At 29.9% G+C, this 13,981-nt stretch overlaps 3 protein-coding genes and 1 long non-coding RNA gene across 5 annotated transcripts in view; 1 reads left to right on the top strand and 3 right to left on the bottom strand.

The window, feature by feature from the left end:
- Positions 1 to 134: 134 nt before the first annotated feature.
- LOC147658271 (uncharacterized) lies at positions 135 to 1,464 on the bottom strand. Its single transcript, XR_015290879.1, has 2 exons — positions 966 to 1,464; positions 135 to 472 (listed from the first exon to the last, which is right to left on the bottom strand). It is a non-coding gene; the product is annotated as an uncharacterized LOC147658271 (long non-coding RNA).
- Positions 1,465 to 1,981: 517 nt separating this feature from the next.
- Positions 1,982 to 2,820, bottom strand: LOC100869231 (uncharacterized). The gene is made up of 2 exons (XM_003694623.3): positions 2,576 to 2,820; positions 1,982 to 2,413 (listed from the first exon to the last, which is right to left on the bottom strand). The coding sequence occupies exons 1-2, from the start codon at positions 2,726 to 2,728 to the stop codon at positions 2,252 to 2,254; spliced, it is 315 nt and encodes a 104-aa protein (XP_003694671.2). The 5' UTR covers positions 2,729 to 2,820; the 3' UTR covers positions 1,982 to 2,251.
- A 126-nt stretch (positions 2,821 to 2,946) lies between these two features.
- Positions 2,947 to 5,371, bottom strand: LOC100866972 (cytochrome c oxidase assembly protein COX18, mitochondrial). Of its 2 annotated transcripts, XM_086903961.1 has the most exons (7): positions 4,783 to 5,355; positions 4,153 to 4,232; positions 3,940 to 4,077; positions 3,703 to 3,850; positions 3,498 to 3,622; positions 3,324 to 3,434; positions 2,947 to 3,245 (listed from the first exon to the last, which is right to left on the bottom strand). In XM_086903961.1, exons 2-7 carry the CDS (start codon positions 4,207 to 4,209, stop codon positions 3,054 to 3,056), a joined length of 771 nt encoding a protein of 256 aa, XP_086760087.1. In that variant the 5' UTR covers positions 4,210 to 4,232; positions 4,783 to 5,355; the 3' UTR covers positions 2,947 to 3,053. The 2 variants fall into 2 exon arrangements, with proteins under 2 accessions (XP_086760087.1, XP_003694655.2); XM_003694607.3 differs by having other exon boundaries at positions 4,153 to 5,371.
- Positions 5,372 to 5,792: 421 nt separating this feature from the next.
- The window catches only part of LOC100867445 (uncharacterized), a 95,771-nt gene continuing 87,582 nt past the window's right edge, over positions 5,793 to 13,981 (top strand). The window contains exon 1 of the mRNA XM_086903940.1: positions 5,793 to 6,204. The gene's annotated coding sequence lies outside the window, so the exon portion shown is untranslated. The remainder of the gene's footprint in view (positions 6,205 to 13,981) is intronic.

Below are 13,981 nucleotides of genomic sequence, written 5' to 3'. Positions count from 1 at the left end.
AGAACTGTTTGCCAATTGACTCCAGAGAGAACAAATTGGCCCTCGTTGACAACAATCAGACTCTCTGGGATCTGATAAAGAGGCTGCTGAAAAGTAGTTGGAAAGAAAGGAATAAGAGATTCCACGCACGATGATTCACTTTCTTCGTGATTTTATTATTATTGTTACGTTATATTTTTCTTGTTGATAAATGGATGAATGATCGAATGATACAATCGGAGGATACATCTTCGCTCTCTTCGTGATCTCGTTATTTTTATGTTATATGTTTTCGTGGATGCGTGATAATTAGAATGATTAAATCGACACGATCTGAGGAAGGTTTTTTTTTTTTTTTCAAAAAATGTTCTTCTTCGGTGAACGAAGCCAGCAAATCCATATCCATGCTTCTTGGATAAACAATTTTCTGCGTTGCACTATGCCGTTTCGACATACCAACTATTTTTTGGAATCTCTTTGATTCGAATTCTTCCTTTGAACGAATGTGGAGAATGATAGAAATCACAGTTAGAATATAAAAGATAAAGAATATTTAATAACTAAAGAAAATTTAATTTCTTTACACATCGTGTCGATCCCCTCGATTCAATCCTTTCTTGTATGTAATTGTAAAATTATAATGGATAGAATTGTAATGAATAGAAAGATTACAGATACGTGTTTATAATTATTAAAAATGTTTGAAAATAAAAGAATTTTAATTTTTGATATTATACATATATACAATCCAGAAGTAATATAAAAGTAACAATAATTATTAAGAGATGAATGATAAATAATATTCTAGAATAACTTTTGTTACCGATAGTAGAAATGTGCAAGAAGGTGGAAATGTACACGATGTTCGTGACAGAAGAGATCGAATTGGATCGGTTCCTATAAACCAGATATCGTTTATATTTCATATAAACGAAGTTACATTTTTATGAATTAATTATTACTAATAATAAATAAATTCTATTTACCACTTTCACTTTCTGAAAACTATCAAAATGCACACAATAAGATTAACGATCGAATTGTCATTCTCTCGCATGCAAAATTGATTGATATATCTGTTACAATATAACAACGCACTATACTCAATGTGACTATAAATTATCGCAGTTAAATTGACAGCATAAAAATTTCTAACGAATGAATGAAATTATTTATTTAATGTCTTTTTCTTTCAAAATATTTTACTAAATGATTTGCTTGACACACGAATGAAGATCGTTTGTACATTGTTGCAGTACACTTTTTGCGAGCAACAGTCAACGTTGAGCCATTCATGATTAAATGAGCAATTGACAACGATACTCATTGGAACAACAATGTTACAATTCGTAATATTTCTTCCAGGAATGACATTAGTTATAGAATTTTTTTATTTTCTTTTAATAGAGAAACAAGAACGAGTTCAAACGTTTACAATTCGATTTTATGAAAAAATTCTTATTATTGAATTTTAAACCATAATGATAATATCATATATTAATAGTGTAAATTTCATTTAAATACATCGTAAATTATAATGATTGAATAATTACATGATCAATATCACAAATTAAAATAAAATTTGTAAAAGTATAAAATAAAAATTATATTCCATAATTATAATATACGTTCAATTGTTATTTCAGAAGCTGATACAGAAAAAATAATACACAATAAAAATACAGAAAATTTGATACTAACCATGATTTTATGATAATTGTTCTTGTAATTGTGTTATTTATTCTTGTAATTTCAATTCGTTCTTCAAAATGTACTTTGTTTTTTAATGAAATGGATTTTATAATATCTTGAAAACATAAATAAGGAAAATGATGAATGCTATAAAAATATTTAGATTATAAATTTCATCGTAATCATCATTTCTAATTTTTTAATTAATCATATGTAAAATAAGACAAAGTTTTTTTACGATTTTAGTTCTGTCAGGATTGGTAAAGATGCTGATAACAATTCTATTATAATTATTTATAAAATCTTGAAATAAAATTAACATATTTATTAGACATATTATTTACATAATTATGTATAAATATACTTTTTAATTATGATTATCAATGGTATTTTGATACACATTCGATGGAAATATCTCCATGTTGTTCTATCGTAATTTTATAAGTAAAATAATCATTTCAAAAAAAATCATTTTTAAATAAAAATTTATATCATATGATAAATTTATGTTATATGTACATATACTGTATATTTGATATACATTATGACTTTATACGTATTTCATAAATATTCTAAAATTTTAATATCGATTACTACAGTCCTGCCGATTTGCCAAAGGATAATCACAAGTACCAATATTTGGATTAAATTCTGTCCCTGCGCCACAACTTAGGACAAAACAACCACTATTATCACAATGCTGATATTTTGAGCAATCGCCTGGATAAGGATAAACATCTCCCTAAAAATTATTGAATTATGTATAAATTAATAAATCTGTTATATATATATTAAGAAACGGTATAACCATATTACAATTAAAATTTAGTCACAAATTAGGCCAAAATATACAAATTATTAAAATGTCAGTAATAAATTTATAATTAATACGAAATATACGTACTGTTGCTAATTTACAGACGAAATCGGCACAAAGAATGATGCACAGCAAAAATGCGAAAAACTTAGCCATGATTTCTGTTTCTTTCAAACTCGTTCGTTGAAGTATGTTCTTTGCTAATGAAATGAATTTTATATATACGTATCTTCTAAGCATAAGTGCAGAATATGATTTAATGCGTTATCACTAGAAGTGAATTTTTTTTGTCATTTTCATTTCTGTTTTCATAATCAAACATAAACAAGGGAACAATTTTTACGACCTTAGTTCTATCAAGATCAAAGGTGCGGATCAATCATTAGATGAAATAAATTTTACAATTAATATTAATATCGTAATATATAATATTACAATTAATATCGTACACTAATATATTTATTAATAATACTTTAATAATTATTTCTTTATTATCTGTTTTAATAAATTATACATTCGACATGAGAAAAAAGATGTTCAATTTTACTTCTATGTTAACATATAATTATGTTGTTTTCGCTAAAAATTTCTTTAAATATAATTTCTCTAATAATCGTTTGTACAATTCCGTATATGGACGCCTAAGTTCAGAATCGGTTTTGGGTATTTTTCCTAATCGACGAACTTTTGGAGACAGAAGCAATAGATTATATACTATTGCACAGCTATTATTGGTGACCCAAAACAATGATAAACACTGAAATATTTGATTTGCGATTTAATATAATAAATATTAGAAAAAACTAGATTATTCATTTTTGAAAATATAACATACCGATGGCAAACATGCCATTAATGGTACAAAGCCAATTATAAGTAGTCTACAGAAATTCTTATAAATTCTACTAAACTTTGAATCTTTTACATGAAATAATATTTGATTTATCTGAAAAATAATATTGATATTAATATTATGTAAATTTATTACAATAAATATTTCTATACATACCTCTAATATAGCTAAGTTTGAAAGTCCAAATAGAAAAGGTAATATAAAATAATGATCTATATCTATGAGATTTTGTATCCATCCAAAACCGCCAGTAGTCAACTCTTTAAAGTCTTGGAGAGTAGCTAATAAAATAAAATTTTTAAAACTTGTTACAATACAAAAAAAAAAAATATTAAATTAAACAGAAAAATATTGTATTTACCAGAATTTACTTGAGGCAACATATAACATATATTTCTTACTGCAATCGAAAAACTTATCCATATTGGTGTTTGTAATAATATTATAGCAATACTTTTAAATGGATGACAATTATTTTTTATATATAATTGTTTCTGTTCTTTATTAAACTATCATAAAAAGTAAAAGATTAATTCTTTAATTAAATTGATATAAATTGAAAAAGTTAGTTTATATACATAAAAGAATAAATAAATACATCACGTGTAAAAAGATAATGTGCACGGTATGGAGATAATTGTAAAGATATCGCTTCCCTTTGCACTTTCTTTTGTATTTTCTCTGCAATTTCCTTCAATTCAAATTTCAAATTTTCTTGTTTTGCTTTTGTGTGAACCTGAGATAAAAATTACATAACACATTTTTAAGAAATAAAGAATATTAATTAAGATCAAATAATAATAATACTTACATCAAGTACATTTAATGGCAGATTTATAATTGTTCTTGCTATAATTGAAGTGAGCATGATACTTGCCCACCATGGTAAACCTGTTTGATAATGCATCAATCTTAAAGCTTCTGTAATCAATTCCACAGGTAAGCTTTCAGAAATCATTTGAAAAATTCCATTATTATATGCAGCAACTTCATTTATAATTTTAGGAGCTACATTTGAATACTTTCTACTATTATTAGTAACGATAGGATTAGTAGGAATTCTTATGGTTTGTGGAATATATTTATTACATAATAATGGTTTTTTAAGGATTTCTGAATGTATTTCTGAATGTCGATGCAAATAAGTATTTTTCACATTCGATAAATTTCGTTTATTTGAAAGATATCCTATTAATATCTTATTATTGTAAAAAAAATTTTTAGATAGATGTGCATCGGAAACATAATAAATAGAACGAAAACATTTAATAAAATTATTATTGTTATATTTAAAATCCAATAGAGTTTTTTTAAACATTTGTATAGTCATAATAATATATCAACAATAAACTTAACACTTGGGAATAAATATAAAAAGAATATATTTCTTTCCGTGTTTACATTGCGTAAATACAATGAATAGGTTAAGCTTTAAACTAACCTCAATTTGGCAAAGGATATAGTTAAATTTTTTCTATTTCTTATTTATTGTTTTAATACACTTAATAACATAACATAACAATATTACATGTTTCCTAATTAAAATACAATATATATTATATATTTTTAAGAATATGCAAAATATATAAATGGAAATAAATAATAAAATTTGTAAATTTATAAAATTCTTTCAATTAAAAATAATATAATTTAACATTGTTATTTACAATACATGAAAAAAAATTTAGAAAATAATATATTGAAAAATATATAAAAAAATTTTATCTATGATCACACACCAAAAGTAAGACAAGGAAAGTATATAGCGGAAGAAGGATAGAGATAGAATAAAAATATTGACATCAGCGCCATCTTCAGAGTGCCGCAAATGAAACACGTAAAAAAGGACAGTAAATAGTGGAAAAAGGACAGAAATAGGATAGAAATTAACTCGTAGCGCCATCTCTTGAGTACATTTAGAAAAACTGGCGCTGCTAATCAATTCTTGCTTGTATAAAGAAGTGCCTTTGGAATTCAAGAGATGGCGCTAATGGTCAATTCTTACACTATCTCTATCCTTTTTATTATATTTACTATCCTTTCTTTATGTGTTTCATTTGCGGCACACTAGAGATGGCGCTGAATTCAATATTTTTACCTTATCTCTATCCTTCTCACATTATTTACTCTCCTTGTCTATCTTGTTCCATAAAACTTATACATTCAAGAGCTATGCTACGATTTGATATCTTTTTTACTTAATTTCTCTAATATTTCTCAATAATTTCTATTGATATAAAAATATTGTTTTAAAAATATATTTTTCTTTTTAAATCAATAACAGACTTCTTCCTTTACCGACCATTGGTTAGTTCATAAGATTAGGTCCCAAGTATTCAACGTAAGACCCCCTTCGGTCCCCATTCGATCTTTTGCCAGACCCCAAAAGGTTGCGCGTCAGGTGGTCTTTTTCCCTCTCGTTTTCTCCCCCACTATTCACCGCGATACATCGTAGTATACCACCTGCAAGGCGATTGGTCAGTTTAGAGACAGGTCAAACGGCAACACATCGGTTAGTGTTTCTGTCACACTCATCTTTCGTTTCGAAGTGAAGTCGAAGTTGTCGTCGTTCCCGTTTCGAATTTTTTCTGAGACTGCGCAACCCACGTGAATATAAACGAGCGCGCGGTTTTTCGCATCTTTGAAAGCGTATGCGAAGTAGTCCCGATCGAGAGAACAGTGAATTCCTACGTGCTTTAACCGCGATCTTTTCAAACAGTGCACATTATGCGCCGTGGTGAGGCGAGTGTAGCGGAGTGTTTTGACACAAGCATGGTGCGATGATTTTTGTGAAACGAGCATTCGATGAATGAAGAAGGCACTGTTGCACACGGAAAATAACGTGGGAGGAACGAGCGTCGAGGTGAGTGCCATTATTTTTCCATCACGATCTCGCGAATTTGAGGTTAGGTTAGGCTTTCTCAAATCTCGCTAGTAGAAATATTCCGCCAAGGTGGTCTCCAGAGTGTGCTGCGCTTTCGACCACGAACAATACAGTCCTTCGAAAAGACCAGGCATCCGGGTCCTCTCGAATCGAGACCTAAAAGAGCCCTTTTCACTTGTAAACGATGCGTGCCGGCGCATGTCTCTCTTTCTCTCGTCCTTCCTCTCTGGAATGTGAACCTCTCGGGGATCCTGCTGTGTTTCTACTATAGCCTCCTCTGCAACAGGTAGTGATGGGTCTCCTCTATACACGCGCTCGTTACGAGTTTTCTTCTGTGTATCATAAGATTTAGCATCACGTTTGTTTCCACGTGATAAATATAATAAATATAAAAATTTTGGATCTGTTACGATCGAATGCTTTATTGATTTTTCTTAATATTTTACATTTATAGAATATTTCAAATATTTATGTACTTAGTTCATTGCGTATTCTCCGATATACTTTTATTTATATAGAAAAAATTTTAAGCTGATTTCTTATAAAACAAATTTTCTTGTTCGTATATTTATTGTTAAGTGAAGATTCGTTTTAAATTTATATGCATATATAGCATAAATTTTATATTCGTTTGTTTTCTTATTAGAATACTTACGATTAAATTAAAAATCAGAATGTTTAAATTCATTTTTAATGCTTAAAAGTATCTAATATTATCTTCGTTCTAAAATTTCAAACGATTTACATATGTACGTATAGAAAATTTTTAGTGACATCTTAGAACGTGCTCTGTAAATGTTAAAAGGGTACCGTTGCATTCATACGTGCTCGATTTTCGGTGTGCAATTTGACCCGCATTACACGTTATGTGCTTTACGTAACATAGACAGATTTTATAATCAAAGATCTAACACGACATTTCACACATCGAGAAATGTACTTGATCAAAAATAACACGTGTTTCTTCTACTACTAATTTTGAATTTGCAATTATATCATTTTACAGTGGCGTTTTGTTTTGAAAATCATATCGATATAATTAAATCATATTTTTAATTTATGTTATTTTATAAATCATATAACAATATATAAAGAGTTAATTGACATTTTTGAAACATTCTGTATTTCCTTATTTGAAACTACGGAAATGTACATGAATGAAACAAGATAAGATACCCTAACATTTTTCATTCATGTGGAGTCGTAAAATGGAAACAGTTTCTTTCTTATCACTTTTAGTAACATATTACAAAAAAAAAAATTATCAACTAAACATTAAATTTCATTGTCCAAGTAAACTTCACATAATGTTATTTGGAAAATTTTTAAATCTTTAAAAATCTTAATTTTAGATTTTTACAATTTAATTTTATCTTATAAAAATTTGTGTTACTTTATTTTTATTTCATTTTTTTTTTTTTTTTTGTATATAATTCATAGTTTATTTCACAAGAAACAAATTTAGACATTATCGTTTAAATATGCATTGCCAAATTTTCTTCTATATCTTGAATTAAACATATTTAAAGTTCCAAATCTTAAAAATAGGCATTGGCAAATTTAGACATTGTGTAAATCGCCTAAATGCTCAATGCCAAATTTTCTTTTCCTAATGAATTCGATTCAAACTATAACAAGATTTAAATTTTAATCAAAATGGATAATTCACGTGCATTGTGCATACTATCGCGTGTTGCACGCTTTTACCGCAATGTTTATGAATAATTTATAAAAACATTGAAAATTTTTATTCGAATTTGTTCTTACATATTCTTCTAATTATGTGGAAAGCGAGAGAGAAAAAAAAAAAGGAAAATCTCTGTTAACTCTGTTTTCACTTTCCACTCTTCAACGTCCGTTTGAATATTTAACTTTCAGTCCATACATTCGCATTAATAGAATATTCATACCGATTAATTCACGTATATTTTCACTCATCAGTAAATGCTTACCATCTATTTTTCTATTTGTAGATCTCTCTATAGAACGTTAAGAGAGAACGTTAGAAAAATTACTTTCTATTAAGCAGAACAAATAGAATTTGGCCGCAGTCGAGTTTTAACAGGGAAATTTGAATGCAAAAATAAAATATAACAATTCAGATATTTTATTATCTTTGCAAGAAACAATATTGTCATCTCTTTGAGAAATTTATTCAGAACTATCAAATGAAATAAAAATTCATTTGTATATTAGCATCCTTGATAAAGATAATGTAAGATACAACTGTTTGAAAATGATATCGAGTCGATCAATAAAAAAAAAAAAAAATGTATTATTAAAACAGTCAAAGTGTTATTGAAATACTTTTATTCGAGCAACGATTAAACTTACAATTCCTCGAATTTATTTATTAAAATAAATTGTTAAAAATATATAGAACGGTTCGAAGAAACAAACGACGATAAAACGGTTTGAATAGTTTGAAACAGTAGAAGGAGGAATGTTCGCTTCTCTTAAATATCGCAAGAAACTGAGGCAAGAATTTCATGGATACGGATCATATATATTCTATATAGATTCATTCGAGAATGCGAGTGCTCAGGTGATCGCAGAAACACGAGCAACAGGTTGCTAGTCGAACTTTCAAAGGATCCAGTTTTCATGTAATTAACCGTAAGAGATTGTACATGTAACTACTTGTATAGACACGTTTCAATAATCTTCCGCGTTGACATGAACGATCTCCATCCTCTTTATTTTCGATTACGTTACAAGGAAAGGCCTTGAATTACGTAAAAAAAAAAAAAAAGAAGAACGATCATGCAATAGGAATGGTAAATTATTCGGATGTCGAGAATTATCTTCGATCGAGATAATTATTTTAAATTGATACTTTATTGCTCGATTTGAAGGATGGATCGTTATTGTCGATAAAATTCATCCTTCAAAATTTGTTCGAATCGTGAAAAGGATTTTATTGCATAAGTACGGATTTTTTGCTTGGGATATTGCGTGATTGATCGAAGTTTCGAATGAAATGTTTCTTCTCTACGATTATATATTAAGTTGAAATGCACATCTATATCTTGACGATTGTTACGATAGAAAATTAAATATATGCAGAATCTATTCCAAAGCTGGAGAGGAAATAATTGAAAAGTTTCTATTTTTTCCTTAAATAATCCTTGGCGAGCGAGGAAAATTAAAATTGGTATGAAACCAAGAAAATGATTATAGGCGCAAAATTTCATTATATCCATTATAAGTTTATTATTTTTATTTCACGAGAGATAGATATATTAAGATAGGAATTTTTACGGTCTCACTGGTTCTGCTGATAGTTCACGTTGGTCTCGCAATGAACAAAACGAAATGTCGAAATGAATGGATCATACATATATATATATATATTAATGAAGATAAATACACGCACACAATTTATTCAAGTTTGATGAAAGAAGGATATTCATATTGCTGTCGACAATGGCGCTCGTATGTGCTCGTGACTTTTACCGGATGTTCAAATAGATGATTCACCGTGTCCGGCGTAATACGAACGGTTCCAGTAGAAATTTCCTTCTTTGAATCTGTTTCGAATCTGTGGTAAAACGAACAATTTCGATATGTCGTTCCGCGGTGTGCACTGCGATTCGACACGTTCCGGATATTCGATTATTTAACACTAGAATTCCAATCTTCTATACGTGTCACTAACGTAATTTTTTTTTTCTCTCTCTGCACGAATCCATGTTAATCGATATTAATTCCATCAGAATTTAAACCGTGATATCGGAATTTTTAATCATCCGAGAAGGAGGGGGGGGGGGGGAAATATTCAAAATATTGGTAAATAAAATTAAAATTGCGCGTCACATTATTTATCGTATATAGCTACAATCAATTTACAAACTGATTGAATATTTTCACATTTAAATGCACAAATAATCGGAGGAAATTGATTACTCGGTTGTTTAAACGATCGTTTTCATAAATCTGGCACAATTGCTGTTTAGTTTATAGCAGCGTACAAATAGGAAATCACGAGTGAAGTCATCCGATATCGTAAATTTGCCTTTATCGTAATCAAGAATTTACATTTTATTTCGTCCACGTATTCACGATGAGACATGTGTATTTTATTATAAATTCTGGCAAGAACGGGACAACGATTATCGATTATTTTCTACACAGAGAAATGAGATATCAGCCATAAATATTCCCACGTGCAACAAAGTTATCAATTTGTCAATAATTACAAAGAGACGAAATTGATCGTCCCATCTTGTAAATTGCAAACCTCGAGAATTTATGTCACTACTTTCCTACTTTCTCTAAAATTTGCTCGTACAAGATGTATGCTCGAACAGATAAATTTTCTTTCTTTTTTTTTTTCTTTTTCTTTTCTTTTACTTTACCACCGTAATTATGCCATTCACGCGTTAGGCATAATTGTAAGTCGAGGAATAGATAGAAAGAGAGAGAGAGAGAGAGAGAGAGAGAGAGAGAGAGAGAGAGAGAGAGAGAGAAAATCTTTCGATAAAATACCGACAAAAAGAAAGCGAGAAAATTTTCTCCATCTACCTTTTAATTAATATGTCTCGTTCCACGGATCATTTGCATACTTTCTGCATAATTACGCTGCATAAATACGTTGCAAACGAAGAGTTCGAGCTCGGTGAACCGTGAAAGATAGATCGTTAATATCGACGTTTTTGCTCGTCTCTATCGACGATTATTCGCTTCTTTTTTCCATTCCGCGACTGTCAATGAAAGTCGTTCTCAACTTGGTTGGAAAAAAGAGGAAGAAAGAAAGTGCTTTCGAATTTCGATACGCGAGCAACGACGCCACTAAAATTCCCAGATATCGAAAGAGAAATCTGATCGAGGAGGGTGAACGATCTTTTGTTCCGCAGGAATGCGCGTTCAATAGTTTAAAACTTGGAAGTATGCAATTAGAAAGAGAAACCGATACGGCGGGTTTCTGCCAATTGTGAAAAAAAAAGAAAAAATCTGATCGAATTGTTTCAGTTTCAATTCACGTTAAGATTTATTCTCAGCAACGTTTCGTCTGGTAATCGGAATTATTGTTTTAATTTCGAAGAGGAGAAAGTGATGGGGAAGGAGAAACTTAGATATTAAGAGTACAAATAGGATTATTTGTTTTGATTGGAAAACGAGGTTGTCCAAGATTTTCTCATGAAGTGGTTTATCATTGAATTATTATTCTTTGAAAAATACATTTATGACATTGATTCATTTCTCTTTTTAACTATTCGTTAATCAACTTTGTTCCTTTATCATGTTTATTGATCTGACATTAAGTTTCCTTATTTTTATTAATTTTTCTCCTCGAGATATTTTCTGTTCGAAATTGAGATACAAAATATCTCATCTCGTTTTCTCGAACAATATTTCAGACAAAAATAGTATCAAAAGATGCATATTGTTGTTATTAATTCCTCGTGAGTAGATGCATGAAACGAAGGTCAATTTAATTTTTTTTAAACAGACTTTTTATTTTATCAAAACATTTTTCGTTAACGATAGTAATAATTCCGAGAAAATCACGATCTTTTTATCTGCCATGATAAATCGAACAAAAGAAAGAAGAAGAAAATCAGAATCATCGAAATCTCGTTACATCAACTCGTTAATTAATCAACCTCGTTTCAATTAAATCTAAAAACAAAAAGAAAATGTCCTCGAATCATTCCTTACTTGAAATCGTCGTATTAATCGTCACAGCGTAAAATTAAAATAATTTCGATCTCGCATCGGGTAAACGATCGGATGGTTTACGTAACAAAATTATTCCTCGTTGATCGATATTCGTTCTTTCATCGGATGCCGATGCAATACGCTTATCAATTAGTATCGTAACGCGTTTCCTGTTGCGAATGCGCATAATTACGCGCGCGCACACACACACACACACACACACACATGCGAGGAAAACGTAAAAAAGAAGTCGAGGGAATGCGGGAAGCGATCGCGAGAAATCGTCGCCGATCGTAACGAGGCCATTGCCGGTTTATTTTCTCGGTTATCTAGGAAACAGTTTCGCGGCAAGTTTCTTTTCTCCAATCTGTTCTTTTCCTGCGCCACATAACCAGAACCAGACGAACGCACAACTAAGTTGGGAATGTTTTGAGGGAGAGGGAAGAGGGGGGGAAGAGGGTTTCCAGGCTATGGAAAATCGGTCGGTTTTTCTCGGGAAAACTCGTGGCATACCTGGAATTTGTCTGTTAAGCATTCGGATAATCCTCGGTAATCGTGGAATCGAAAGTTAAAGGAAATTTAGTTGAAACTTAATTGTTGTTAAATCAAGTTTAAATTTTTGATTTTTAAAAAAATATAACTAGATTGCAAATATTTATGCATTTATTATTAGACTTATAGAATACATGCAACTGATATACAAAAAAAAAAAAAAAAGATAGGAAATATTCAAAGTAACATATTTGAAGAATAAAGCATGTCTCTAATTAAATCTCGTTTAAAGGTGAAGAAAATTTGATTTATTTTCTAATTATTATATTTCACTTTAGATATTTTATGTATTTTTCTTCGTGTATTTTCTCATGGATGCAAACAAAATCTTAAATATCAATTATAATTTAACATATGCATATGAACAATAGAAAAATCAATAAATCAACTTTCACCAATGAAACCAAAAAATAAAAGCAACACCAAAGAAATAGAATACTTTTTTTTTTTTTTTTTTTTTATTTCCATTGAGAAATGTTTGATTTATCATTCAAGGTTGTGTCAGGTCACGTTTCTCAGTTCTCGATACTCACGTCCTGATAAGGCATAGTTTAAGACCACAGGCATGCGTTTCCTGCACCTGTGGTATATGTAACACGTTGGCCATGGACATAGTAGATACTTAGAACGATGCACGCATACTCACGCAATTCTGGTCGTCTTGCATAATTGCAAAGCAATGCGGTATGATCTTTCGCGCCTGGCCATTTCGCTTTATATCGTACGATTACACCTCCCTTCACCCTCCCTATTCCTCGACTTTTTCCACTAGCTTCGGTGAAATGTTGTTCGTGTATCGTGCGTAATTCTCAATGTAAATTGATACTTAGAGAATCGCACGAGCTTTATCGTGTCATTATACGAAGATAGCGTGCATCCTGATAACGCGCATCGTGCGTTAATGACGTGCGTTTTGATTTTTACCTTTGAAATGTACTATATAAATGCATTAAGTTTTTTTCAATTTTTTTTTTTTTTTAGATATTTTATTGCGTGAAGTCGTATGAAATGTAAACTTTTAATCGGGGTTCATCATCCGTTCAAAGTTTAATTTAATTCGAGTGTGAAATCATATTTTTTTCAGGAATTCGAATCGTTTCGAAATATTTTATTATATTATTACGTAAAGTCGTGTCGTTTACCTTTATCCATTTAATATTTCAATGAATTATAATAAATATATATATATATTATAATTATGTCGTTTGATCGATTATATTTTACTATATTTATTTCAAGAATTTAACAATGCATAAAAAGGATTGTTTTCGATTGCACTTCCGTACATTTGTTGAAAAAAAGAAAAATTGCATTGCCATGCAGCACATGTTCACGGACATTACCTCTTTTAGCACTCGTCATTGTTTGCATTTGAATGCAAATTACTTCATGACCGATGCCTTGACGGAACGTCTCGAAGACTTTCATCAAAGTCATTCGTAATTTATCGTATCGCATCTCATTTATAGAAAGAAAAATAATATCTCTACGTGCAACTATTAATTGTAATAATCGACTTATAATTAATTCAATTTTCAAAATA

Source organism: Apis florea, unplaced genomic scaffold (genome assembly GCF_048593485.1).
Source record: "Apis florea isolate Af1SG1 unplaced genomic scaffold, ASM4859348v1 contig_2293_pilon, whole genome shotgun sequence".
Lineage (NCBI taxonomy): Eukaryota > Metazoa > Arthropoda > Insecta > Hymenoptera > Apidae > Apis > Apis florea.
The sequence above is the reverse complement of the archived record's forward strand: the minus strand, read 5'-3'. Positions and strand labels throughout refer to the sequence as shown.

Coding starts and splice junctions, on each gene's coding strand:
- LOC100869231 (XM_003694623.3), bottom strand. CDS start 2,728: ATGCTTAGAAGATACGTATATATAAAATTCATTTCATTAGCAAAGAAC. Junction 2,414..2,575: donor TCGTCTGTAAATTAGCAACA/GTACGTATATTT, acceptor AATAATTTTTAG/GGAGATGTTTATCCTTATCC.
- LOC100866972 (XM_003694607.3), bottom strand. CDS start 4,671: ATGACTATACAAATGTTTAAAAAAACTCTATTGGATTTTAAATATAAC. Junction 3,623..3,702: donor GTTGCCTCAAGTAAATTCTG/GTAAATACAATA, acceptor TTATTTTATTAG/CTACTCTCCAAGACTTTAAA. Junction 3,246..3,323: donor TAATGGCATGTTTGCCATCG/GTATGTTATATT, acceptor CAAATATTTCAG/TGTTTATCATTGTTTTGGGT.